This window comes from Chiloscyllium plagiosum, unplaced genomic scaffold, assembly GCF_037043375.1.
Source record: "Chiloscyllium plagiosum isolate Xiang-an unplaced genomic scaffold, Cpla_swu_hap1 HiC_scaffold_7, whole genome shotgun sequence".
Classification (NCBI taxonomy): Eukaryota; Metazoa; Chordata; class Chondrichthyes; order Orectolobiformes; family Hemiscylliidae; genus Chiloscyllium; species Chiloscyllium plagiosum.
Window position 1 is genome coordinate 52,885,544 of NW_028270145.1, and position 27,825 is coordinate 52,913,368.

The window sequence follows — 27,825 nt, forward strand, 5'->3', positions numbered from 1 at the left end:
GTATTCTACTGCTATCTACAAAACGTTGTTTGTCACAAAAATACATGCTCAATGTATTTTATTCAGTACTTTGAAAGATGAGTCCATAAGCATCAAACCTGTAACATTAATACTTTATTTTTATACAATACTGTTAAGACCTCTAGGTGAAAGAACAGCAACTTGAATGCAAGATATTTCACACAATATTCAAAACTAACAGCATGGTTGAAATCAACATCTAATACTTGCAAAATTCTGTGCAAAGTTATGATGCATTTGTGCACCAAGGCAAATGCATGACTATTTGATTTGCTATATTTTAAAAATTTATTTCAGCTGTAATGCAAAGTTTGGCAAGGAAAAATGAGTGGCCCCTGGATAAGATGCACCTGATAGTGGATGTCACTAAAAAACTGAAGGAAGACTTTGCACAACCCGCCAGAGAAGGAGCATACATTTCTGGACTCTATATGGAAGGTAAACAAAATGCATTCACATTTATTATTTTTAATGTCTGTTTAGTTTCCAAAATGCAGTGCTTCTTAACTGAAACAAGTAATCTTATGCATTTTGTAAATAACTTTCTTTGTCCTTTTCTTATTATGTGACAGGAGCACGCTGGGACATCCAGAATGGCCATATAGCAGAAGCCTGGGTGAAAGAACTGACACCTCTGATGCCTGTCATATTTGTTAAAGCAATCCCCAATGACAAACAGGAAATGAGAAATATCTATGAATGTCCCGTTTATAAGACAAAACTTAGAGGACCTACCTACGTTTGCACTTTCAATTTGAAAACAAAAGAGAGAGCTGCAAAATGGATTCTTGCTGGTGTTGCATTATTGTTGTGTGTTTAAGTGGTTTTGGGAAATATGACATTAGTTTGGGTGTTGCAGGTTGGTTGTGTTTGATGTTTGTAATCTAGCTATACACTATCTATAGTTTAATGTCTGTACTACCACTGACTCAGGAGAATAGAGTCAGGCCATTTCACTTCCAACCTAGAAGGTGCACAAGTTTGTTATTGCAATTCAAGTATGGTGAACTAAAGTGACAAGTGTAGAGTTTGTTTTGCCACCTGAGTATGGTGTACAGCTAGTAACAGAACTGGTGTTTACAAGCTATCTTATACAGACCTGAGATTAGAATCCAGCATAAAACCCGCTTGTGCTTTCTCAAACCATCCTCCTCCAAATTAGTATTTTGTTACCTAGCTGTAACAAACAGAGTTTCAGGAAAAGTTCAACGTTGGGAGTGATTTTAAATTTTAGTATTACTTTTACTGGAGTTTTTATTTCACTAACATGGCTGCTTTCTGACACTGAGACAATTATGAGGAATATTATTAAAGAAATATGCAGTTTAGACATACTAATATTCTTTTCTCAAAATTTCACATAAAAGCCTACAACTGCTGAACTTTAGAGAAACTTATTTCAAAATATTATACTAATTAAGAGAATCAAAAATTTCAATATCTGTGGAAACCCTGAGTAAATATACTGTGACTTTATTAGATTAGGAGAAAAGAAATTCATGGCACATGCAATTATAATACTTACTGGAATATACCTCTATTCAGTTGCAGGATTTCAATTTCAGTATATTTCTTCCTATATTGGCTTTCATTAACGATAGTTAACTATTTAAATTCCAGGAGTTACAAAATGTAAATCTGTCAGTATTTGCCAGCATGGTTATTAATAAACAAATTCAGTTGTGTGTAAAGTATTTGCACAATTAAAATATTCAAAAATAAAGTTTTTATAATATATTCAGAACATTAAAAAAAATTCAACACTTTACCACGAGCAAAACAATGACTGCAACTTGGCAACAGTGTATGTTAATACTTCATAATTTACACCAATCTGATCGATAGCTTCTGCTTAAATTCATTTGTTCTCTTGCAGATAGCCAGCATTAGGAACATACCACAAAATCAATCCTAATATATGATACAAGTGGCAAAATATAACATTAAAACGCAAAACAGCAAATACTTCACCCTCCTTTCCAGGCATTCAAGTACCTTTTAGATGCAAATTTATTCAATTTTGTATGGTTCAACTTGAGTGCATTTTGTGATGTAAATCCCTCTCACAATGTAAGAGTGGGAAGGGTAAGTTGCAACTTCAAACATTCCACTTGCACCCTAAAAACATGGTGCATTAGTGTGGCTAAGTGCTCGCACCAAGTGGGGTGCAGATGTAGCTAAGCAATCACATGTTAGTCATGTATGATAAATTTCATGTAGAAAGCTCTGTAGCAGTAAAGTCTTAGTAGAAGCTGCAAAGCTAAAAAGTAGCAAAATTTACTGGTACATGCGATACTAGATAGGTATGGTTAATTTGTTAACCATTAAAATGAGATTTAAAAATCCAACTGCATAATTTAGAGTGAAAGTCAATCTCTAGAACATTTCTGTACCAAACAAGTTTTAAGATTTTGTGAGCAATTGGTTTTGACTTAAGTATACATGAGATGACATTTACAATTGAGCAGCTGGATATTTAAAATTGGACGATATTATAGAATAGGGCTATCAAAGTAGAATAAATGACAGTGGACTATTGAAGGATTTATGTGCTGTCAAAAGCATGCTACTGTGCAATTTCTTTTTGCTGTCAATGTCCTAAAATAATGTCTATCTTGTGTCAGACTAAAACTGAACAATCGCATTTACAAATCTAAGAGCATGTGCAACGTCCTCCCATCCCATAACCGAACAATGCTAGGTATGTTCAGTATCCAAATTATTGTAAATGAAGATCTATGTTAAAGCATATTTTTGTAAACCTAGCCCAGGTATTTAGCAAGAATTGTTAAAACAAGAATGGATTGTGAAAACAAAGTAAATTTATCAAAGGATCTGCGTTGCTTCCAAGAAACTGGTTCACTGTAGCTTGTTAATCTTCCATTCGAAGTTCTTTTTTCAGGCTGAAAAAATAATTTATATTTTAACTCCAAAAACACTATACAAAAATAAATTTACATAAGGGAAATGCCAAATCCTTACCTATTCAAGTAAGCATGAACGTTATCATATCCATGATATTTGGCCAGGTAAACAAGAACACCTGTGGCACGGCGACCTTCACGTTGTCGACAGAAGCTGCAATTGCAGATTCCTCTACAAGGTGGACAATGCCAATTCTAATTAGAGAGGGGCAAGAAAATCAGAACCATGAGCCTTTGTTAAGATCTTCTAACCAGCAATAGGCAAGCACTTTTAAAGACACTTTTAATTTCCCAAAGCCTCTGGACTCAAGTGTTCTAATTTTGCACTCAATATCACAAACAATGGCAAACACCATCTATTAGAATACCAATTTAGTGGTGAAGGGTTTGGTATTTGCTTTTAATTACAGGAAAATTGAAGAACTGCATATGTCTGAACTACACAAATTATATTCATGTTAATTATCTGCAAGAGTTTTCTAAATAAACTGAAAACAATCCTTAACTGAAGTCACTGTGGGGAAGGAGAAGGGAAGTTTTGCTAACTAGTCATGTGGTCAACAGCTTGAAAACATTTAGTACTATTTTAAAGCAAACTCAAATAATATAGAGGGATAATATACAACAAATATATACACATGCATGCATGAAGTAACTACAGATGAAAAAAAACACTCAAGACTCACAGCATCCAATAAAGCAGTTCTAACAAATTCACCATAGCGATTGCGAAGACACGGCCCACAGAACTGTCCACGGACTCCTACACATTCTGGGTTTCGACAATTGGTTTTTGTATCAATAGTCTTTTGACGGCATTGGTGGCAAGTGGAACCCTGGAAGAATAAACGTATCCATGTTTTTTTTTAAAATAGAACATGGCTCATGATTACATGGATAGAAAAACTGGAATGCAAAATGATTGTTTCCATCAGCACCTTTCCTTTCATGTAGGCACCTCTTCAGCAGCTTATTTTACAACTTTCTTCTGGTTGCATAATATGTAAAATGTCAAATTCCATAAGTACCAGATTTTTCAACTAGTGACAAAGGGAGAGGTGATGGTGTACTGGAATATATATCGTTACGGGAATAATCCAGAAATTAGGTAATATTCTAGGGACCTGGATTTGTTCAATAAAATTCTGGGCTTAAAGACCACTGATCAATTGTCATAAAAAAAGCCATCTAGTTCACTAATATTCTTTAGAGAAGGAAAAATTGCCATTCTTACATGGTCTAGCCTACATGTGATACCAGACCCACACTGATGTGGTTAACTAAACTGCCCTCAGATTAGAAAGTCTCAATAGAGGAATGAAACCAGACAAAATCACTTAATATTGACTTAGGCACCAGAAGTGACAACGGAAGAGTTACATCAGACTCCCTCCACAGATGCTGCCAGATCTGCTGAATTTCTCCAGCTCTTTTAGGCTAATACCAAAACTGAGAGACATGTCTCAGACTAATCAAGCTACAGCCTAACAGTTATACTCATCATCATGTGTGTTGAAGGAAGTGGCTCTAGCAGTCCTCAACATTGATGCTGGACCTCAGTCTATGACTTCAGGTTAACCCTGGCAAGGAGACTTCCTGCTGGTTACTACATACCGTTTTCCATCAGCTGATGAATCAGTGTTCCATTTTGAACAACATTTGCCAAGAGTGTGAAATATACTCAGTGGGGAATTTCAATATAAATCACCAATTTATTACTGATTGAGATGGTCAGGTCTTAAAATACACAGCTGCTAGACTGGATCTATGGCAGGTGTGCCCGAATCAACAAGGAAAAACATACTTGATCTCATCCTTAGTCTGTCCATGACAGTATCAGTGAATCGCATTGTAAATAAGATTTGGTACCTAAGATGGCACCATAAGTGGCGATTTATAAACTTTTCACTGTGCTCATGGGGACACAAGACAATAAACCTAATCATTTCAATTAACAATGGTGGAAAATTCAACAACCCAGTGGAGAAGGTGACTCCACAAACATCCCAATTCTTAACAATAAGGGAATCTAGCAGATCAACACAGAAAAAAAAAGGTACATGTAACAATTTTCAGGCAGAAGTGCCAAGTGGATAATCCATCTTGGCCTCCTCCAGAGGTCCCCTGTTACACAGTTAGCAGTCTTCAGCCAATTTGATTCATTCCACGTGATGAGCAAACTGCTGTTGCCACTGCATACCACAAATGCCATGGGTTCTGAGAACATAAGAACAGAAAAGAGTAGGCCATTCAACCCTTCGAGCTTTCAACAACATCATGGCAGATATCCCCCAAGTTTCAACTCCTCTTTCATGCTAACTCAAGAACAGCCATCAACTCCCTGATATTTCAAAAATCTACCTATTTCTTTAAAACATTTGGGGTCTAGCCCCCACATATCTCTGGGTAGAGAATTCCAGTCACTCAATAGGAGAAAGTAAGGATTGCAGATGCTGGGGAATTGAAAGTCAAAAAAGGTGGTGCTGGAAAAGCACAGTAGGTCAGCCAGCATCCGAGAAACAGGAGAGTCGATAATTCGCGCGTAAGCCCTTCATCAGGAATTCCTGACCAGTCACTCAATACCCTCACAGAAGACTTATTTTGCTTCTCAGTTATAAAACAAATCTCCCTATACATGATGTTCGTGATTCCGCCACAAATGGAAACAACTTTTCAACATCCACCTTGTCTCTACATCAATTCTTGGAATCAGCCTTCGATACCAGTATATCTTTTCATAAATGTAAGGATTAAAACTGTACACAATATTCCAGGTGTGGCCTTACCATTGCGTGAAAGTTCAGGTGAATCTCTGTTGGATAAGGAGAGCATTATCAGGATAATAACTAGTAGAGTGCCACAAGAATCAGAGCTGATATTATTTGCAACAGACCAGAGTGTTTGAGTTAGAGGAAGAGGATGGGTAGACTGGATCATTTTTTTCCCCTAGATCATCAAAGGCCGACAGGTGACCTTATAAGACTATGAGGGACACGGTAGGATGAATAGCTAGGTCTTTTTTCCTTAGCTGGAGGAGTCAAGAACTAAAAGGCATAGGTTTAAAGGTGAGAGGATAAAGAGTTTAAAAAAAAAACACCTGAGGGGTAACCTTTTCATGCAGAGAGTACGGTGTATTTGGAACTGCTGCCAGAGGAAGTTGTGCAGGCAAGGACAAATACAACATTTAAAATGCATCTGGATGGGTATATGAATAGGAAGGGTTTAAGAAGGATATGGGCCAAATGCTGGCAAATAGTTCAGATTGGAATGTCTGACTGGCATAGACAAGTGGACTGAAGTATTTGTTTTGATGCTGTATGACTCTATAGTAAATGACTTTGAGGAAAGTGAGAGAGTAATATTGCCAGATTTGCAGATGGCAACATTAGGTGGATAAGGAAGTGATGAGGATAACAATCAGTTTAGGAATAGACAAATAAGTGAAGAAAGACTTCCCATATTATATTCCATCTGTCAAAAGGGGTTTTAGCAGAAAGAATACAAGAGTTGAATATTATTTAAATGAAGAAAGACTATAGAAAGCAATAGAAAAGGGATGTGGAAGTCCTCATCCTTGAATCACAAAGCCTCTATCCAAGTGGAATGTTGGCTTCCATTCCCTTTGAAATGGAGTATAAAAATAGGAAAGCTTTGCTAAAACTATACTAAGTACCAGTCAGACAACAGCTGTAATACTATAAAGTTTTGTGTCCCTTATCCAAACGGAAGGATATACTGGCGTTGGAAGCATTGAGATTGATGATCAAATGGAATCCAACTGACTGGCAGAGCAGGTTCAACTGGCTGAATGACCTACTTCTATCCCTATTACCACGCAGTCCAAAGGCCGAAGAGACTTAATAAGTCTCTGAATTGGCAGAGGCAGTGACATAGTTGTAATGTCAATGGGTAGTAATCTACATCTCCAGGCTAATATTCTAGGGACAAGGGTTTGAATCCCACCACAACAGCTGGTGGAATTTGAATTAAACAAAAATCTGGAATTAAGAAGGGGGGCAAAACCAGCCTTATTATAGCCACTGTTTGTTGCAGGCATGATGGTCTATAACTGTTTTGTTGTTTGCCCTTAAAAACTCATCAGGTTCACTAATGTCTGACCTACATGTGACTCCAGACCCACAACCAATGACACTTAACTGTCCCCTAAAACAGGCCTAGCAAATCACTTTAAAATCAACAGGCAATTAGAGACAGACATTAAGTGCAACATTCACTTCCCACAAATGATTAAAGAAATTCCAAACCCCAAGCAATAAAGGCCAAAATTCCATTGCTGCCTTAATTGTATGCTGCACCTGCATGCCAACCTTTTGTATTTCATGCATGAGAACGCAATTTTTTTGTCCCCCAGTCTTTCAATTTTAATAAGAGTCAGTCTTTCGATTTTTCCTACCAAAGTGCATCACCTCATAATTTCCTAGATTAAACTCTATCTGCCAAGTTTTGCCCACATCTGGGCCACTTAAACTGAGGTCAATGATAGCCTCTGAACACTGATACTAAGGGATTCAGGGACAGAAATACTACTGCACATAAAAAAGGGACAAAACTGGAGAATCACTGATTAGCATGTGTAGCTTGAACATTATTTGCCACATAAAAGCCCAAGACTGGACACTTCAGTACCAGAAGAGATGAGAATGGTGCTGAATATTATGCAGTGAATATCCCATTTCTGACCTTATGGTAGAGGAAAAGTCATTGATGAAGCAGATGATGATGGTTGGGCTCTGGATATTATCCCAACAACTGAGGGTTCTTGTGGTGCCGTGGTAGTGTCAGTGTCAAAGTCGTGCTTACTTCCAGAGATGTAAATATCCCTTCGTACATCTTTATATCCCATCCTGAAAATGTTCCCTATATTCCAACTTTGTTGTTAGTTAGTCAAACCTTTATTTGTGTTAACATTCTACCATCAACATCATAAGCTCTTAAGTTGTCTATGCCAAGTAACTTATCAAAAGCCTTTAGGAAAAACTACTGGGTTCCCTTTATTATACTGTTTGTTACCTCCTAAAATAATTTGTCAGGCATGATTTTCTCTTCATGAAACAATGATGACTAGTTAATTATATTATGCATTTCAAAATGCTCTATTCACGCTCATTTGGACAAATATTCCAGGAAAACATTTGAAAGGAGAATGAAGCTCTCCCAGTTTCCTAGTCAACAATTATTCAACTAAACAAATATCAACCAAATTGGTTAGTGATTTATCTTTAATACATTATTATATCTGATCTATGAAATTTAAATGATGATAAAATGCCTCCAGTCAAAAATGTTCATTTCTGTTGTTTTTTTTAATTAAAAAGAACTATTATTTGCAATCAGGTAGGGTCTGGTAAAAGGTGCTAAGTTAGAACTTTGCCAAGGAATTGCTGCCCTAGTCATACAAAAAAAAGGAAGCAGACATTTGAAAACAAATGATAAAGAGGCGGTTGTACACCCTTTTTTGGTGAACTAGGATGCAAATTTTGCAATTCTCTATTCTTCAGGGGCCACTACTTATCAGAGGAGGATTGGAATATCATAGCCAGTGTTGCTGCAATTACCACCTTACTCCTCGCCCTGTTACTTCCTCAGTATCCAATGTCTCATTCTGTCCTGATGATTTATCAACCTCTAACCAACAGCTCTTATCTGCCCTATCTACCAATCTGATTGGTAGATAGGGCAGATAAGAGCTGTTGGTTAGAGGTTGATAAATCAGAGAATGAGACATTGGATACTGAGGAAATAGCATGGAGAGAGGGAATGTGGTAATTGCTGAAGCACTGGCTATGATATTTCAATCCTCCTTAGATAAGCAGTGGCTCCGGAGGAATAGAGAATTGCAAAACTTGCACCCTTGTTCACAAAAAGGGTGTACAATAAGCTCAGCAAATACATGTCAGTTTTACCTCTATAGCAAGGAAGTTTTTAAAAATGACAAATTGGGACAAAAGTGGCAATCAATTGACCAAATATGAATTAGTTTAAGGAAGTCAATACAAACTTCAGAGAAGATAGTGTTTAACAACTTGTTTTGAGTTTTTTTGATGAGGTAACAGAATGGGTTGATGTGGGTGATGATATGGTGTAGATGTGGGTAATACAAATGATGTGGTGTAGATGGACTTTGAAAGAGATTTGATGGAGTGCCACAAAAATGGGATTGTGAACATAATTAGAATTCATGGAATAAAAGAACAATAACACGGACATTAAATCAGATGACAGACAAGAATCAGTAGTGGTGAATGGTTGTTTCTCAGATTGGATTAAGTTACACAGTGAAATTCTTCAGATGCTGATACAACCACTGCTTTTCTTGATGTATATTAATCATCTAGTCTTGGGTATTATGGCATAATTTGCATCTTCAGAAGTCTAACTTAGAGTCATAGAGATGTACAGCATGGAAACAGACCCTTCAGTCCAACCCGTCCATGCCGACCAGATATCCCATATTATGAAGCATTAAGCTGGTGGTTAGCTGCAAAAAGAAAGATCAGCTTGGTAGGTGGGGCAGATAAGCGGCAGGTGAAATTTAACACAAAGAACTGTGAAGTGTTTCATTTTGGTAGGAAGTGTGTGAAGAGTCAATATGGAACAATGGATACAATTCTAAAGAGACTGCATATGTACAAATTACTGAAGATGATAGGGAACATTGAGAAAGTTACAAAAGGCATATGGGGTGATCACATTAAAAAAGGGCAGAGAGTCGAAAAGTAAGGAAGTTTGACAAATCCATATAAAACATTGGTTCAGCTCAACTGGAATACTTTGTCCAGTTCAAGGCAACTTACTTTTCAAAGGGTGGGAAGGCATTTTGGTGAAAGGTTTGAAGTAGAGGTAAATAGTTTGTTGATTTTGTATGTGACTTTTCTTTAAGGGTCAAAAACCTCTATTGTGTCAAAACTGCCTGAGAAATCACACTTTTTCCAGCTAAATAACTAAGTAAACCACTGTCAAGATAATTACTGTTAAACTTTTACAGCCTACAGGTAGAGAGCCAAAAGCTGGTTTGGTCCAGAACAGCCATGGCAGAACAAGGACAGTTACGTTTTCTTTCCAGTACTGGCCTAGAAACATCCAAATTTAAAGCATTGTCAGTCCAAATAGGACTGGAAAATGCCAAGGTATTCTTAGGAGTTTATTAAGAATGGTCAATGAGCTATTCTGACTCTGGGAGAGTCAGACAGAATCACACATGGTTAACATACAGAGCTGTTGAAAGGAAATGCTTACAACATCAGTTAAGTAAGATTTTAAAGGAGTGAAAACAGTGATACTTCACTGGGTGGAGTGTTTGTCAAGGATATAGCTGACAAAAAAAAAATTGAAGCTTTGTTGTTTATGGGAAAATCTTTCCAAAAATTTAAAAATCACACAACATCAGGTTATAGCCCAACAGGTTTAATTGGAAGCACTAACTTCTGGAGCGCTGCTCCTTCATCAGGTGGTTGTGGAGGACACGATTGTAAACTTTAGCTATAAATTCTGTGTTTTACAGTGTGATGTAACTGAAATTATACATTGAAAAATACCTTGATTGTTTGTTGAGTCTTTCATCTGTTCGAAAACAATGATAGTTTCACTTCTTTCGTATGTAAATCACAAAACTCTTTTTTTAAAAGTTACATTCTCAGGTTAACTCTAACAATTGGTGTTAGCCAGATAATATGTTGAAGGTGCTAGCCCCATGTTCTCTGTCTGTGCCATAATGTTTAGACTGATTCTAATCTGAAAAATGAGTTAACAGAGTCTTACATGAATTCACAGAGTTTTTGAACACAGTACAATGTAACTTTGCAAGTACAAATACACCCCACAAACACATGTGTATGTGTGTGCGTGTGTATCTCTGTCTGTCCGGGGTGGGGGTTTGAGATTGAGAGAAAGAGTGTTTATGTGTGCGTAGAGTGCCTAAGTCTGTGAGGGGGGTGCATGTGTGTGTATGTGTCTGGGGTGGGGGGTTGTGAGTGTGTGTGTGTGTGTAAATGTTAAGTGGTCGAAGTCTGAGAGAGGATGCATGTGTGACTGTGGGAGTGTGTGCGCTTGTACGGATGTTTGAGTGTCTGTAATAACATGTGTCCGTGTGTGTGTGTCCGTGTGTGTGTGTGTGTGTGCGCGCGCGCGTTTGTGTGTATAGTGCAATGGAAGATCCCGGTTGAGGCCCTCCCTACATGACAGGTACTCATGTGACTCAGCCAACGTGGTCTATCTTATACATTGCAGGCAAAGATGCCCTGAGGCTTGGTACATTGGGGAAACCGAGCAAAGGCTATGGTAACGGATGAATGGGCACCGCACAACAATCAACAGACAGAAGTGTTCCCTCCCAGTTGGGGAACACTTCAGCGGTCCAGGACATTCGACCTTGGACCTTCGAGTGACCATCCTCCAAAGTGGACTTCGGGACAGGCAGCAGCAAAAAGTGGCCGAGCAGAGGCTGATAGCTAAGTTCCGTACCCATAGGGAGGGCCGCAACAGGGACTTTGGGTTCATGTCACACTACAGATGACCACCACTGCACTACACACACACTCCGACATGCATCTTCTCATAGACTTAGGCCACTTTACACTCACACATATACATATACGCTCTCTCTCACAGGCACTCACAACCCCCCCACCCCAGACACACACACACATACTCCCACAAGCACCCCCTCACAGACTCAGGCACTCTACGCTCTCATTCACACTCACTCACAACCCCCCACCCCAGACAGACAGACACACACATATGTTTGTGGGGTGATTTTGTACTTGCAGAGTTACATTGTACTTTGCTCAAAACCTACATTAATTCATGTAAGACTCTGTTAACTCACTTTTTAAGATTAGAATCAGTCTAAACATTATGGCACAGACAGAGAACACAGGGGGCTAACACCTTCAACATATTATCTGGCTAACACCAATTGTTACAGTTAACCTGAGAATGTAACTTTTTTTTAAAAAATGTGTGATTTACATATGGGGGATATTCGAACAGATGAAAGACTCAACAAGCAATCAAGGTATTTTTCAATGTATAATTTCAGTTACATCACACTGTAAACTTTTACTATAAATTCTGGTCTTACAATCGTGTCCTCCACAACCACCTGATGAAGGAGCGGCGCTCCGAAAGCTAGTGCTTCCAATTAAACTGTTGGACTATAACCTGGTGTGTGATTTTTAACTTTGTACACCCCAGACCAACACCAGCATCTCCAAATCATTTCCAAAAATTGTCACACTAGCTTTCTTTTTCTCCCCCCTTTGTTGTGTTGTTTTTGTTAAAAGTGCATTAGCAGCCTTTTGGGCTGTGAATATATGCAACGACAGTCCACTGTAGTAACCAAATTGCAAAAGTAAAACTAAAATCTATTAAGCAAGCTTTCATTCTGAAATCTGACTTGTACAGAATTACAATCAGCTGTGATCATAGTGGAATTAGAAAGGGTGCAAGAAAAGATTCACAAGCATGATTCCAGAGTTGACAGCCTTCAGTTACATGAACAGATTAGACAAGCTGCTGTTACGCTTCCCGGAGAAGTTAGAAATTTGTTGGAGATATCCAAAATCATGAAGGATGTTGAATAATGTAGATTGGCAGAAATTGTTCCATTGGTGAAAGGATCGAGAACCAAAGGCGACTGTGAGAAAGTGGTTGCTAACAGAAGCAAATAGCAAAAATAAAGCTCTTGATTTTGCTTAGGATCTGGAATTCAGTGCCAGAGAGGGTGGTTGAATTAAATTCAATCCTGGCTTTCAAAACTAGGTCACTAACTGAAGAGGAAAACAAAAAGGCTATATGGAAAGACTGGACCAGTTGTTCTTAGAGATGGACACAATGGGACAAATGATTCTCCCATGTTGTAATTATTCTATGATTTCAATTATTGAATATTTATTCATCTACCTTACTACAGTCCTCAAAAATGTAGAGAATTAAAACAAACAAAATACAAGGATCAATCTCATTGAAGAACTGAATGGCTTCCTCCTATTATGATCTTAAGGAAAGCATATAATTAGCTACACCATATTTAAAACTGCTTCCTTGCTCAGGTCTACTCATCTTTTCAGCAGCATGAATAGTTCACAGTCTCAAGAGTTCCTTTGGGTCTTCCAGTTTCAATTTTCTGTGTATGTGCGAACATCAGCATCTCTCATTACTGCTTAGTGCAAGCTGAATATCTACTTTCCCAGTGACCGTTGAAAATGGTCATGCCACAGTAGAATTCAAACTTAGTGTTAAGTGTCAATCCATGATGCTGCCCCATTTTGCATTAAATTTTTAAAATCCATTTACCCCACTCTTAAACCTAAGAGCAAACGATCACTTGTAATTGCTGTCTATTAGGGAGAAAGAAAGAGACAGTCTCTGGTGTACATGTGCTTGGAGAGAAAGCTTTTCACTTCAAGGAAAATACTCAAGTCAACAATTCTTTCCATTTATTTCTGTTACACCAATTAACACTGATTCCTTTGCCCTTATCCCCAACTCCCTCACCCTTAGTTGACAGGCACCAATATATCACTTCCAGAGTTCTATTACAACCAGAAATGGACGTCAATGCTGAAACTAGAATGTACAATATTTAGCTGAAATAACTGAAATGAAACAAGATGCTTTAGGAATTGATAAAAATGCTTTTACCATTAATCAGGGTACACTGCTGCAAGTACTCTAAGTTGCAATTCACCATTTCCTTCAATCACTCCAGGAATAGTACAACTTCTGCCTCATGGTACAAGACATCCAAGAATGTGGGCTTAATTTGTATGGAACTAAGGGAAAGCTTAACATTTTAGAAAAGAACACTCATGACAATTAATGTGCAAAATTCAAATATTAAAATTTTTTTCTGATGCAGAAAAGGGTGCTAATTGGTTGAGATCTATGGAGAAAGAATCAGGGAACCTAAGCTTACCTACCCCTTTACTCTATCTGCTCACCTCTCCCCTTCCGCCATCAATACACACTCCACCAACCAAGTTCAGCATAAATACATTTCCCTAGCTAACAGTTTTGATGAAGAGTCACCAGACTCAAACATTAATTCTGCTGCTTTCCCACAGATACTGCCAAACCTACTGAATTTCACCAACAATTTGTTTGCGCCAAGAAACTGTAGACTTCACAAGTACAAAGAACAAGGAACAGAAGTAGGCCATTTGACCTGTCAAACCTGTTCTGCCATTTAACAAGAACATTGTTTAATAGGATTGTGGCCTCAATTCCAGGTTTCTACCCATTCCCATATCTCTTGACATCCCTGTCAAATCAAAATTCCAACTTTTTTTTTACTACCAGGTGCTTCCAAAACTAAGGTTTCAATACATTCCTTTCGTTTGTAGAAATGGATCTCTGTATGAATGTAAGCCATTTCTCACAAGTATAGATGTGACACATTACAAGCTCGACTGATTATCTTAAATTGGCTGTTAGCACACTGCAAATTAAGAATCACATCCAAATTAAGAATATTTTGTTGTGCATTTTGCAACTCTAGGTGACTGAGTACAGTCTGTACCCTGTCAATTACGAACAACTGAAGGAGTATCTTATTTCGATTTTATCAGCCAATCTGTGACATTGGCCTCTGTAGGTGGCAACATATCAGCAACAATTCATACATGATTTTGTTCAATTATGAGACAGGCAGAATGTCTTTCGACTGACAATGGCACCTGTTGTTAGAGAAAAAATATCATTCACCTAACTACTACACTGGGTCATGCAAATCAATTTGTGGTACTAAAATGATCAAATTTAAGATATTTTTCCTTCCCAGCGTAATTTGAGGTAGACCAAGCTCTTTTCAGGTGTGGAAGTGATGGCATTTGATCTATTTGAGAGCTTGATCAGGAGCATGGGGCTCTATGGCTCCCTATATTCTCTGTGGCACTACCTCAGCCAATGTTCAGTTGCTATGACAACTAATCAGTAACCTTTTCTCCTGTACTATAAATTGTTATGATTCTTTGAAATTTGACATTCTTGCACTTACCAGGACAAATGCAAGATAAGAAGTTTTAGCAATATTAAATGTTCTGTACTCGAAAGCTCACCACTAATACCATTTAGCTGCTAACATTTATACCAATTACAAGAACTTATGTAGAAATTAAGGTGGTAGAATGGTTACATAAAAATATAATGACTCACTTTCTTTTACAAGAACACATACACAGAAAAACTTACTGTGGTTCGACTATAAATTTTGTCTTTAGCTGAAAAAGAAATATTTTCCAACTCCTCTTGTGTTATGTCCTCAACTGATCGAACCACATGTGGAATGGTAAGAATGCTGGGTCGACTTCTTCTGCGAAGAGGTACTTCATCCTTTAATGGTAAGGAGAAAGGGAAAGAATCACAAACTCAGCACATGGAGATCATAAACGTCTTCCACAACCAGCAATCTTTAAGCGTCTATATAAACATTGAGGCTCCTAATGCAAGAGCCAAGGACTGTTGAAATGAAAAGAGGTGGCGTTTATCATCTGCAAAAACAGAGATGATAATGCAAAGGTTATTCAGCCAAAGATCATCAGCTGAGGATTGTACAAACAAACTAGCATTCAGTAAACATACAGACCAACAATAATTCCATGATCTTTGAAGTTAAATTTCAAAGCACAACACTTCATAATCCAGTCCTAACTCCCAATCAAATCAAATGTTGTAATGATGGCTGTGGTGAAATTGAAAAGTTCACATCACTGCTTTAGGTTTCCCTTTCAAGAATTGTCAGAATACACCATTGGGATAATGGGCAAGGTATTCTCCGTTTTTGTCTGAGCAATTATTATCCTTACCTAAAAGCATTTTACAGATTGAAGATATTCTATTCTTTCATAAGACCATAAGACATAGGAGCGGAAGTAAGGCCATTCGGCCCATCGAGTCTACTCCGCCATTCAATCATGGCTGATGGGCATTTCAACTCCACTTACCCACATTCTCCCCGTAGCCCTTAAATTCTTGATGTCACAAGGAATTATCAATTTCTGCCTTGAAGACATTTAGCATCCCAGCCTCCACTGCACTCTGCGGCCGACCACTCTCTGGCTGAAGAAATGTCTCCGCATTTCTGTTCTGAATTTACCCCCTCTAATTCTAAGGCTGTGTCCACGGGTCCTAGTCTCCTCGCCTAACGGAAACAATTTCCTAGCGTCCACCCTCTCCAAGCCATGTATTATCTTGTAAGTTTCTATTAGATCTCCCCTTAATCTTCTAAACTCCAATGAATACAATCCCAGGATCCTCAACCGTTCCTCAGATGTTAGACCTACCATTCCAGGGATCATCCGTGTGAATCTCCGCTGGACACGCTCCAGTGCCAGTATGTCCTTCCTGAGGTGTGGGGACCAAAACTGGACACAGTACTCCAAATGGGGCCTAACCAGAGCTTTATAAAGTCTCAGTAGCACAACGGTGCTTTTATATTCCAACCCTCTTGAGATAATTGACAACATTGCATTCGCTTTCTTAATCACGGACTCAACCTGCATGTTTACCTTTAGAGAATCCTCAACTAGCACTCCCAGATCCCTCTCTACTTTGGCTTTACGAATTTTCTCACCGTTTAGAAAGTAGTCCACGCTTGTATTCTTTTTTCCAAAGTGCAAGACCTCGCATTTGCTCACATTGAAATCCATCAGCCATTTCCTGGACCACTCTTCCAAACTGTCTAGATCCTTCTGCAGCCTCCCCACTTCCTCAGTACTACCTGCCTGTCCACCTAACTTTGTATCATCGGCAAACTTTGCTAGAATGCCCCCAGTCCCTTCATCCAGATCATTAATATATAATGTGAACAGCTGCGGCCCCAACACTGAACCCTGCGGGACACCGCTGGTCACCGGCTGCCATTCCGAAAAAGAACCTTTTATCCCAACTCTCTGCCTTCTGTCAGACAGCCAATCCTCAATCCATACCAGTAGCTCACCTCGAACACCATGGGCCCTCACCTTGCTCAGCAGCCTCCCATGTGGCACCTTATCAAAAGCCTTTTGGAAGTCTAGGTAGACCACATCCACTGGGTTTCCCCGGTCTAACCTACTTGTCACCTCTTCAAAGAACTCCAACAGGTTTGTCAGGCACGACCTCCCCTTACTGCTCTTCCAAGAATTTAGAAACCTCATCCTTAATGATGGATTCTATAATTTTACCAACAACCGAGGTTAGGCTAATTGGCCGAAAATTTTCCACCTTTTGTCTTGATCCTTTCTTGAACAAGGGGGTTACAACAGCGATCTTCCAATCATCCGGGACTTTCCCTGACTCCAGTGACTTTTGAAAGATCTCAACCAACGCCTCCGCTATTTCCTCAGCCACCTCCCTCAGAACTCTAGGATGTAGCCCATAAGCATATTTAATCATTTTTACTGCATTATCAGATACATTGGCAACAGTAATAATCAGATGCAGTGTACTGAAGTGGTGATCCCTTACTGCAAAGCTGAAAGCCCAAACACAAGTTGGAATTCTCAAATGGGATGTTGTTTCAAATTTCAAGTCAACTGCTCAAATATGTACGTTCAAGAATGTATTCTGAGCTTATGATCTCAATGACTACAAAGATACAATGCTTTAACCTGGTTCATTTTCCAAATGAAAACACTCAAACAATTTCTCCTTTATTCCTCAAAAAAAACCCCTAATATTAAGGACCTAATAACACAAGTTCGGCAACCGAATTCAAGCATCACGATTCATGCATACATTATCTTACAATAGGGCAGCAGACATGGTGATTGGTAACTACTAAGACAAATTGGTGATGTGTTTAAAGTATATGTTAAAACAGGCTTATTTGCCACCTTGGGAGCTCTATTTATAAACTCGAGTACAAACTACTTCCATGTATATGATACGTTTGATTACATCAAATAGCAAAGTAAATCCCATCAGACGCTTAATTAGATGAAAATGGAAGCCAAAGTAGACATAAATATGAAACAAAACCAAAAGCTATGAAGTAAGAAGTACACACACAAGAATGAGTAAAGGTTAGGAAAGGAATTCTGATGTATGGGGTCTACAGGGTTGACAGCTGTGGTAGGCTGAAAATGGTTGAGGGTTAGGGTCAATATGTATTTGATCAAAAGAATGAAAATTTTAATACCAATTTAAAGTGAAGACAAGGAATGAAGACAAAGTCATGGCAAGACCAAGTGCAGGCAAAGCATTGAATGAGTTGAAGTTTCTGGCAGATTGGAAAGTAGCCTGGAAAGCATTGGAATAATAAAGTCTGGAGGAGTCAAAGGCATGGATCAGGTTGTAGCAGATAGGCTTTGCTGAAGTCAGCAACTGCTTTGTGAAGGGCCTAAAAAGTTGAAACATCAGCTTGGAGTTGAATAGGACAGATATTTCTTAAATCTGGAAATTGTCCAATGTAACAAACAAATTCAATTATTGTCTATGTTAGACATGAAAAATGTAAATTCAAGATGTAACAAAACGTGTGTGCACAACAGTTATTTAATCTATGAAAGCTATTATGCATCCAACAGATAGTTAATACTGAAGACAAGCTGTGTCATCATACATGTTTCTATCTACCTGTCAACCTGTAAAGACAAGTGCTACATAGAGCTTCAAAACAAAATATATTGACTTTCAATGTTTCAAGATTTCTTAATGAGGCATGTATTCCCAAGTGTTTAATTGCAGTCAGTACAGACACTACTGAAATAGATCTCTATAATTTTATGAACATAAAGTCTTTAACTGTAAAGGTTATTAGGCTTTACAAGTGACCACCAGAAATGCAGATTAAGCTGGCAAAGTCAGTGCACCATGAAAGGTGTTGTTAATAGCAGCACAAATGACTTAATGACTCTACCTCAGAGAAGTCATTATCCAGAAACTTTCTTTTCCTCATAAAACTGACATTATCTTCTTGCTCAAATGATGGAGAAGGAGGACCATCAATCAAAGATCTCGACCGAGTGCGAGGCCGAGCGCACCGCTCAGGATTTCGTCTAGAAGCATTTTCTGAGAATGCATTTCGTGGCGGACGCTTTGGTTTCTTAAAAATACAAACAGGTATTTCTGCAATTTGTAACCAAATATATCATGCACAAGTTTATTAAGAGTCAGGTAGCTGCACCAATCTTTAATCATTACCAAGAAATTACTTCTGCAATTTAAAATACAATTTGAAAGGGTCTGTTTATTCAATATTTAATTTTAATCTTTAATATCCCTTTATGGCTTTCTAATTATTTCTGCTTAAATTTAATGCATGGTTTTATGTTTCTCTATTTGAAAAAGTTATATTGTACAATAATCATTTGGAAAATAGTCCAAAAAGCTTAACAAATTACATGATATAACTTAAATCTATAAATTCACAATGAAGAATCAACAAATAAAAATGCTATGACTTCTACCAAAAATATCTAATTTGACAGCGCAAGTCCAACAAATGCTGTTCATGGTATTAAAGTAATTAACTTTATTAAATGTAAATTCTTAAACATCTGCAGCATACAAGAATTTCCACATCATTCCTAAACAGTTCTGAGCATACTGCAACGAAACAAAACTCTTGCCTACTTACTGATGGCGTTCCTTGAACTGAAACTCTGCGTGGCAGAAGTCCTGGAACAGTCTTCAGCTCTGCTATCAATTTCGCCAGCTTGGATAAAAGCATTATAAACATTATGTTAAGGCATTTATTACCTTCAGAGAACTTTACAACAGACTGTTGTATAGAAGTTATCATAAAGAAAAAGGCGACTTAGTGCTACTGGTCTGTGCCAGTTTTTAATGATCCTCTAGAGCTTCCTCCCTCAGCATGTCCTGCTATTACTTTCATTTTCATTCATTTAGTTAGTTTCTCCCTAAATTTATCTCTGCTATTCATCTTATCTGTTCATTGTTGGAACATGTTCCATTATAACTAAGTGTTGGGTTAAACAAAAAGTTTGTCCTTTACTTATTTAATGATAATTATCTTCTACTTTAGACAGAATATTCCCTGTTTTCTGATTCTCTCGTTGTGTGCTATTTTGCAAGAGTTTTCTTTTTTGATGCGGTCTCTGATCCAGTCTGCTCTCACTTGGCTCAAATTGAGCTCAGAAAACAAATGAACATTGGATCAGAAGTAAGTCACTTAGCCCCATGAACCTACTCTGTTTGACTCCAATCTACCGTGGCTCCATAAACTTTAATATCCCTGCCTACAATTAGCTTCTAGTTCAGATTGGCGTGTTGTTAAACCCCTCTTTCTTAAAAGGCACAGTCCAGGTTGAATATAACTCTAGCTGAGCAGAAAATATACTCCACACTACCAGGCGCAACAATTCAGCCCTTCAAATCACTTTATTTTGTTCTTCCCCACTCTAATTCTCCCACATAATTCATCAGCTTCAAAGGCAGCAGGCAAGCACAAACAAGTCTACACCATCATCTCTAATAGATTATCAGGGGTCATTTTAAAAACTGGAGCATGAAACATCGTTGTGAAAGCAATATTTTTACATGCAATACAAGAATATTCACAAGCTCTGATACAGAGCTAGCATAAGCACCGACACTGTTGTGTAATTTGCATCCTTCTGTAAAGTTAATTAATGTCTGTAACTAAGCAAAGCCATTTATAGTAGGATGATTCTAGTATTTACCATAGCTTTGTTTTCCTTAATATTTAGAGCTCTTTTCTCAAGAAAGCTTGTTCCTCTGGGTTCATCCACATCAGAATCAGATTCAGAAGCCGAATCCTTATTTAAAGGAGTACAAGAGTCTGCTATTGGCAGAATTTTGTTTTTCTGAGTTGGAAATCTGAATGCCACACGTAATGGGAAAGATTGTTTGCTCCGTGTTTTGGCATTCTTTGCAGATTTTACATCATCCTCATAAGTTATTTCTTCTTCTGATTCAGATGATTCAACGCTCTATGAAACAGATAATTGAAATATAACATTTCCTTAAACAACTTTGGACCATTTTGGTTTTCGTTCCAAACACATATTCCAACTGTATGCCAAAATGTGAACATTTGCCAAATGAAAGACAATGAATAAATTTTGACTCTTCAAAAAAAAATCTATAGTATACAAGTTCTACTGCAACTCTTACTTTCATAAAATGTACACCACTGTGCAAAATGCGAACTATGCAAATCCCAAGTTAAATGAACCCCTACAAATATTTAGAATCTGCCAGAAAGATACTAATCTCACATATTTAATTTCAGTTTATCAACTGAACTGGGGAGGCAATGGCCTTGTAGTATTATTACTAGGCTGGTAATCCAGAGACCAGATAATGTTTTGGAGACTTGGGTTTGAATCCTGCCATAGCAGATGGCAGAATTTGAATTCAATTTTTAAAAATCTGGAATTTAGAAACTAATGATGACCATGAAACCATTATCTATTGTTGTATTCACTAATGCCCTTTAATGCCATCCTTACCTGGTTTGGCCTACATGTGACCTCAGACCCAAAGCAATCTGGATGACTCTAAACTAGGGATGGATAATAAATGGACTAGCCAGCCGCGCCCTGATCCAGTGAATGAATAAAAAAAAACAAAGAATTCTACTCTCAGACAGAGTCAAAATGCAACCCACAAAGAACCAGGGAAATCATTATAATAAGTTTGAATTAAAACAGTCCATGATGGCAATACAAAATAAAAATCACTGGCAACATTATCACCTTCAAACAAATATTTTGTGATAGAAATTCCAGATGAAAGGACAGAATTATATGTGAGTTGTTGACTCAGCATGTTTTCCTACCAGCAAATTATTTTTTAAAAACTGGAACAAGAAATTGTTGTAAATTCTCTCCATATTTAAAGTAACATAAAATTCAGAATTTTATGTTTAATCACGTTTGTATATACCATTGCTTCCATAACATCTTTGAGGTCACTTTCAGAAAAACCATCGAATGATTCGTTGTCAGAATCCTCATTAAAAATCTGAGCCAATTCGTCTGTCAGGATCTCTGCTCTGAATTTTGCTTTCTGAGGAAATAGAAAAAACTTGTTATATTATAGCGAACTATCATATTAAAGGTAATTGTAGTAGACTTCTTTTGCATTCACAATCTTAAATTACACTTACACTGTTCGTAAAATTGTCTGAAGCAAAACTATCACAGCTATCATCTGATGATGATGTTTCCATGGGAACCAATGCCACGTTTCTGAAGTCTTTAAATTCTTCCTTTCCAGAAAGGTCTATCTGCTGCAAGATAAAAAAAAAATACAATCTTGAATACCTTTTAAATAATTTCTTTAGTGTCAGGTTTTAATGATATGAGTTGCCAGAAATTCACTTTGCATAACACGTGGTCCCACTCTGAATCTGCTTTGTACTATGTAAATGGAATGCAGAGCCAATTTATTCTAGCTTGGCAGACGGGCTTTGAGATTTGTAGATATTTATCATCAATTGTGCTTATTCGATATTCAAATTGCATGTTTAGGTTGGTTTGAGTAACCAAAGTAGACTAGATAAAAGTTTTTGTTACATACAGAAATCTTCAATACCAGCTGGAACATTCACAACCAGGAAAAGAGCAGCTGATCTATGATAGTAACGTGAGCTGAAAGCAAATAAATGGAACTTCAAAGTGCATTTATGTACAATTGCAAATTTAATACAAAAAATAAGTTTGTTAAAAGTTGAGTTATGCAAGCATCTCCTAGAGGAACGTGCAGACAGATCTTTCACAATTTCAGTACTGACATTTTGCTTTCAGTACAGACAATATGTTAAACAAGTTTAATGAATAAACTTCCCTGCCACAAATACATTTCTGAGTTATATGCAATAATCAATTAACTTTTTAAATTGAAAAGGTTGCAAGTAATCCAACTGTTCCCTTAAAATTAGATTAACTGGCAGACATACAAAGATGAGAATTTAGAACAAGTCAGAAATAAAAGGTCACACAAAAGCTGTATTTTCACCCTGACCTAGATGTGGATGCAGAGTTTCCAACAGGCATGACAGCCTGCAGACCTTTTCAAGGTTCTCCACAAGCAATGAAAAAAATTCATGTGTGGTGCCCCACCGGGCTTTCACATTTGAAATGGTAATGCCACTAGGCCTTTCTGATCATTACCAGTTTTCATCAACACAAGTTATCTGAAAATACAGAACACTTTCTTTCACAACAAAGGAAACCAAGGTCTCCTACAACATAAAGCTTCAAGTTAAGATTTTAAGCTACAGCGTGTATTTCTGTTGAAAAGCAACACTACATGAATACTGTAAGCTTACAATGCACTCATGGTACCATAATTCATATTTCTGATACACACATTACAGCATGAAATTCAATCAAACCCAGAAAGTGACTGAGCATTACTTTTTCTTGGAAACAGCATGAACAAACCCTGATAGGTATCTGCTATAGGAATATCAAAGTATTCTTAAAATGATAAGATAACAAACCTACTCATGAATAGACTTATTATTTAAGGACTTGCGTAACACCCTCAAGCCAAGCAAAGTCAAAGTTCAAATATATAGATTCAAATTCACTGAAAACAGGGATTTTTTTAAAGATATAAAAGCAACTTTCAATACCAACGTTTATTTAAACGAAGATGCGCAACAGGACAGACAAAAGCACAGTATTAGCTTTCAAAAGGTAGATCTTGACCATCACAAACAATATTAAAAATCTGATCTGCAACATCCAATTCTCTTGTTTTCTTCTCCCTCTCAGAACAAGGCTGGTGAGGTATTAATAGATCCATTAACGTGAGGGTACATGCACAGTGAAAAGGGAAAGGGTTGGGGGACAAAACTGCTTCAGCAATGCAGCAATTAACCTTGAATCGTTCAATTCCTAATGACACTGTAATAACTAACTTTGCCAAAGCCATCCTTACATTGAGTTCATCAATACTCAGTTTAAAACACACATATTAATTTGCGTTAATATACTAGAAAGCCAAATTAATGTTAGGAAATTCTTCCCTCCAACTCAAAGAACAGTAAAACTGTGGACCAGTCAGCTCAAAATGAATACATTTTCATTACATACTCAAAGCAATTGAACCATGGTCAGATTGTGCAAGAAGTACCCTGTAAATGGCAGCAATCGCATGGTATAAGGGACACAATGGCTCAGTGGTTAGCACTCCTGCCCCAGGGACTTGGATTTAATTCCCTTCTTGGGTGACTTGACTGAGTCGAGTTTACACATTCTCAGAATATCTGTGAGGGTTTCCTCCCACAGTGCAGGTTAAGAGGATTGGCCATGCTAAATTGCCCAGTGCTCAGGCTATGTGGATGAACTATGGGAAATGCAGCATTATAGAGACAGGTGGGTCTGGCTCTTCAGAGGATTGGTATGGATTTGATGGGCCAAAAAGCCTGCTTCCACACTGTAGGGATTTTATGACACTGGACTTTTTTGATTATCTAAATAAGTCAGAGGGGAAAATTCCAGATTCCACACATAAACAACCCTTTTGAATGGGAACTGTTTGAAACTTTCACACACCCAAAAAAAATCATAGGCTACAATTGGGTAGGGAATGATTGAATCCAGTTGTATGAGATATCATGATTAACTGGCTAGGCTAGATGAAACAACTATACGTTTCTTGTAAAACATGCCAAGTTCTGAAGAAGGGTCACTCGACCAGAAACGTTAACTCTGATTTCTCTCCACAGATGCTGCCAAACCTGAACTTTTTCAGTAATTTGTGTTTTGGTTTATGATTTATAGCATTTGCAATTATTTTGGTTTTTATGCAAAAATAAAATCTAGTTTAGAATAGTTTAATAGATTAGACAAGAACGTTAGTATAATTTCATTATTACAGGCTGAATTTAGAAGTCCAAATTAAAGCAAAAATAGGATTTCACATGCAAACCCTTTTTCAGAACTGATATAAAGCCATATAATATTTGCACTATTTTAGGCTTTCTTTCAAACAGCCAGTGTGATTTATTTTACCAAAATACATTCATCATTTTATTACAAGTAATTAGTATGTGATAAACAATTAAATGATTTGGTCACTGAACTAGCCAATTGTGATATTTGTTAGTATACAGGGTACAGTGACAAGTATTACCTAAACACAAAATGGCAGCTAAATGAGCAATTCACGTTTAGTACGAGTGGCACTAAAGCTTCCCCTTGGTCCCCATCTTAGAAAGAAATTCCAAGAAAATATGCAAGCTCCAAACTAACTATCACTTTATAAAAATCTAAAATATAAATCAACAAGCTCGATTAGAAGCAAAGTACTCAAATGTTTTATGGGAGAGATAAAATATTTATTCATCAGGTGAAAATAAAACATTGCATAAGGCAGGAATGTGGATTTGAGGTTGCAATCAGACCTGCATTGGTCTTACTGGACAGCAGAGCAAGCTTGAGAGGCTGAATGGCCTACTTCTCTTAATTCATATTGTTTCATTAATATTGTAATTTTTTGGCTTCCCCTTTTATTAATTTGGTGTTATTTACTAAGTTACAACCATTTGAGCCACAACACCCTAATAGATAAGCTGGCTGTGCACTAGAACTACTGTTGATTAACAGGGTGAAACAATATAGATCCCACAACGGATGTTATTGCATACAAACTGGAAGGACTGAAAGATCCACAAGTAAAACACTGAATATTATTGCCAATTAATTTACTAGACTAATATTAGCTCAAACACTTGTAAATGCTGGAACGATTACCTGGCTTTCATTAAATGGAATTTGAACAAGAGGTCCTTCCTATTGTGTGGTTTGTGTTGTTACAAAACATCAGGGAAGATGCACTGAAAATGGTCACTGATAATTTACCCAGTTTTCAAACTGGAGTCTGTTAACTGGTTCAAGGAGAGTCATGAGTCGTTAATTTGCCATTAGGTTTGGCTTAATAACAACAGTGTGTCATATTGCTTTTGTCACAATCTTATATCCAATCAAGTCAAAAACACCACTCAACACACCAGAATTCATCCTTGTTCTATTCTTATTTTCTCAGCCTAAATCTAATTCTGAAATGAACAGTTCAAAGGCCCAATATCTATCTATCAGTTTATTTTATACTCTGAAATTGCTCTTTCTATTAATTTTTTTTCCCTGAATATGCTTATGTCATTAAACTCTACTTTATTCTAAAAATATTGATCAGAACATTTACTGTATCTAAACCATATAATACCATACTTCAGAAATGATTTGGAGATGCCGGTGTTGGACTGGAGTTTACACAGTTAAAAATCACGCAACACCAGGTTATAGTCCAACAGGTTTAATTGGAAGCACGATCTGTCGGAGCGTCACTCCTTATCACCTGATGAAGGAGCGTCGCTCCGAAAGCTAGTGCTTCCGATTAAACCTGTTGGACTATAACCTGGTGTTGTGTGATTTTTAACTTTGTACTTCAGAGATGTTTTCTCTTGCAGCCTTCTCTCCAGCTGAAGATTGCGCTGATCGCGATTCATCTTCGAATAATTCATTAAGCTGTTCTTGGAGTTTACGTTTGAATAATCTTTCTGCACATTGTGGGAAACACCGTGCAGTACACTACTTTTATAGTAATCTAAAGCCTCAGCAAAATGTGTATTCTAACTTTCTCGCTACCCATCCTAAATTTATGTTAATTCGAGCAGTTTATTTTCTTAAGAATCTCAGCCTGGAACTAAAGATGTAGTTCTCATTTATGATTATGAATAATTAATCCCTAAACATTACCCTTTTCAGTTTTTAACATTTAAAATATATAAAAAGGGGCTTAAATAAAACAAGAATGAGTGCAATAGCCGCTTTATGTAAAAAGGTGCCGGGACATCGTGGTTTAACTGTAACCTTCGGGCATTAGAAAAACGAAATTTAAAAAGTGAAATTTTCAACCACGCCGCTGTGAATGGATACCCGCACTATTCACAGCAATTAACATGTTGGGTGCAACAACAGCTTGCATCTATATACCATCTTTAAAGTGGGAGAAATCTTTCTGCCAAGACCGGTCCAAAAGAAAAAGAACTGTTATCAAACAAAACCGTCACGCCAAGTTACAAAAAGGAGAGAGAGAGATCGGGACAGTTGAAACTTGGATGATTATCACCACCGGGGGCTCTGGGTACTGACTATCACAGCGGCTTAGGGGCTGGGGTCAGCCGCCAGTCCGGACCCACATGGACTCCACATGGTCAGAACCACTCTTCCCAAACGCACAGTTTCAGGGACCGGGATGGCGTGCCGTTACTCCCCCTCCCTCCACCGTGGGCGGGGAGGGGGGTCAGCGCGCGCCCACCCCGGCGATGTTGGCCAGGAGCGAGCGCGCGCCCCCCCACCCAGACTGTCAATCATTCCCGGGCTTTTCCCGCGTCAACTCGGGTCACGTGATCCGGCGCTCAGTTTAAACCGAGCTCAAAACGAAAAGCAGAGATTTCAGACCAAAACGTGATTTACCGAACAATAATTTTTTTTTCTTGAAAACTGAAGATCCAGATTTCACGCATAGCCAACTGAATGTAACTAACAAATCTGACGTAAAAGTTCCTGGCACTTAAAGGTCCTTTAGGGAAGTGAAATGACCCGCAGCACTTTGAAGTTTAAAATCAGCATAACTCTGATAACCGAGCAAGCACGAGTGAAAGCAACTCAAAGACCTTCTGTCATTCTTCACTCGAATACAAATACAACAAAGATTCTCTTTCATATTAAGTCGCTGAGAAAGGGACGAATGCAACACATACACTCACCTTAACATGCAGTTTTTTCATAGTATTTCCTTTCCTCGAGTAACAGCGAGTTATTTGCTGTAGGACTGCTGCTAACTGCTAAATGTGTGTAGCTCCAGTCCCGCCTCCGGGTTTCGCGCGCTGCTGGGTCCTGCCAGGTGCAAAGCGCGCGAGAACCCTGCACTGTTG

General features: G+C 37.9%; 2 protein-coding genes across 3 annotated transcripts in view; one reads left to right on the forward strand and one right to left on the reverse strand.

The window, feature by feature from the left end:
- dnah9l (dynein, axonemal, heavy polypeptide 9 like) overlaps positions 1-841 on the forward strand; it is a 432,311-nt gene extending 431,470 nt beyond the window's left edge. Inside the window, exons 82-83 of the mRNA XM_043693603.2 lie at positions 319-459; positions 594-841. Of these exons, the coding sequence (XP_043549538.2) occupies positions 319-459; positions 594-841 (389 nt within the window). The remainder of the gene's footprint in view (positions 1-318; positions 460-593) is intronic.
- Positions 102-27,825, reverse strand: cdca7a (cell division cycle associated 7a). 2 transcript variants are annotated; one of them, XM_087989017.1, is made up of 10 exons: positions 27,658-27,825; positions 22,042-22,161; positions 21,819-21,941; positions 20,591-20,860; positions 19,525-19,602; positions 18,805-18,990; positions 15,159-15,299; positions 3,632-3,781; positions 3,004-3,140; positions 102-2,924 (listed from the first exon to the last, which is right to left on the reverse strand). In XM_087989017.1, exons 1-10 carry the CDS (start codon positions 27,676-27,678, stop codon positions 2,894-2,896), a joined length of 1,257 nt encoding a protein of 418 aa, XP_087845143.1. In that variant the 5' UTR covers positions 27,679-27,825; the 3' UTR covers positions 102-2,893. The 2 variants fall into 2 exon arrangements, with proteins under 2 accessions (XP_087845143.1, XP_043549544.1); XM_043693609.2 differs by having other exon boundaries at positions 22,042-22,164; positions 27,658-27,824.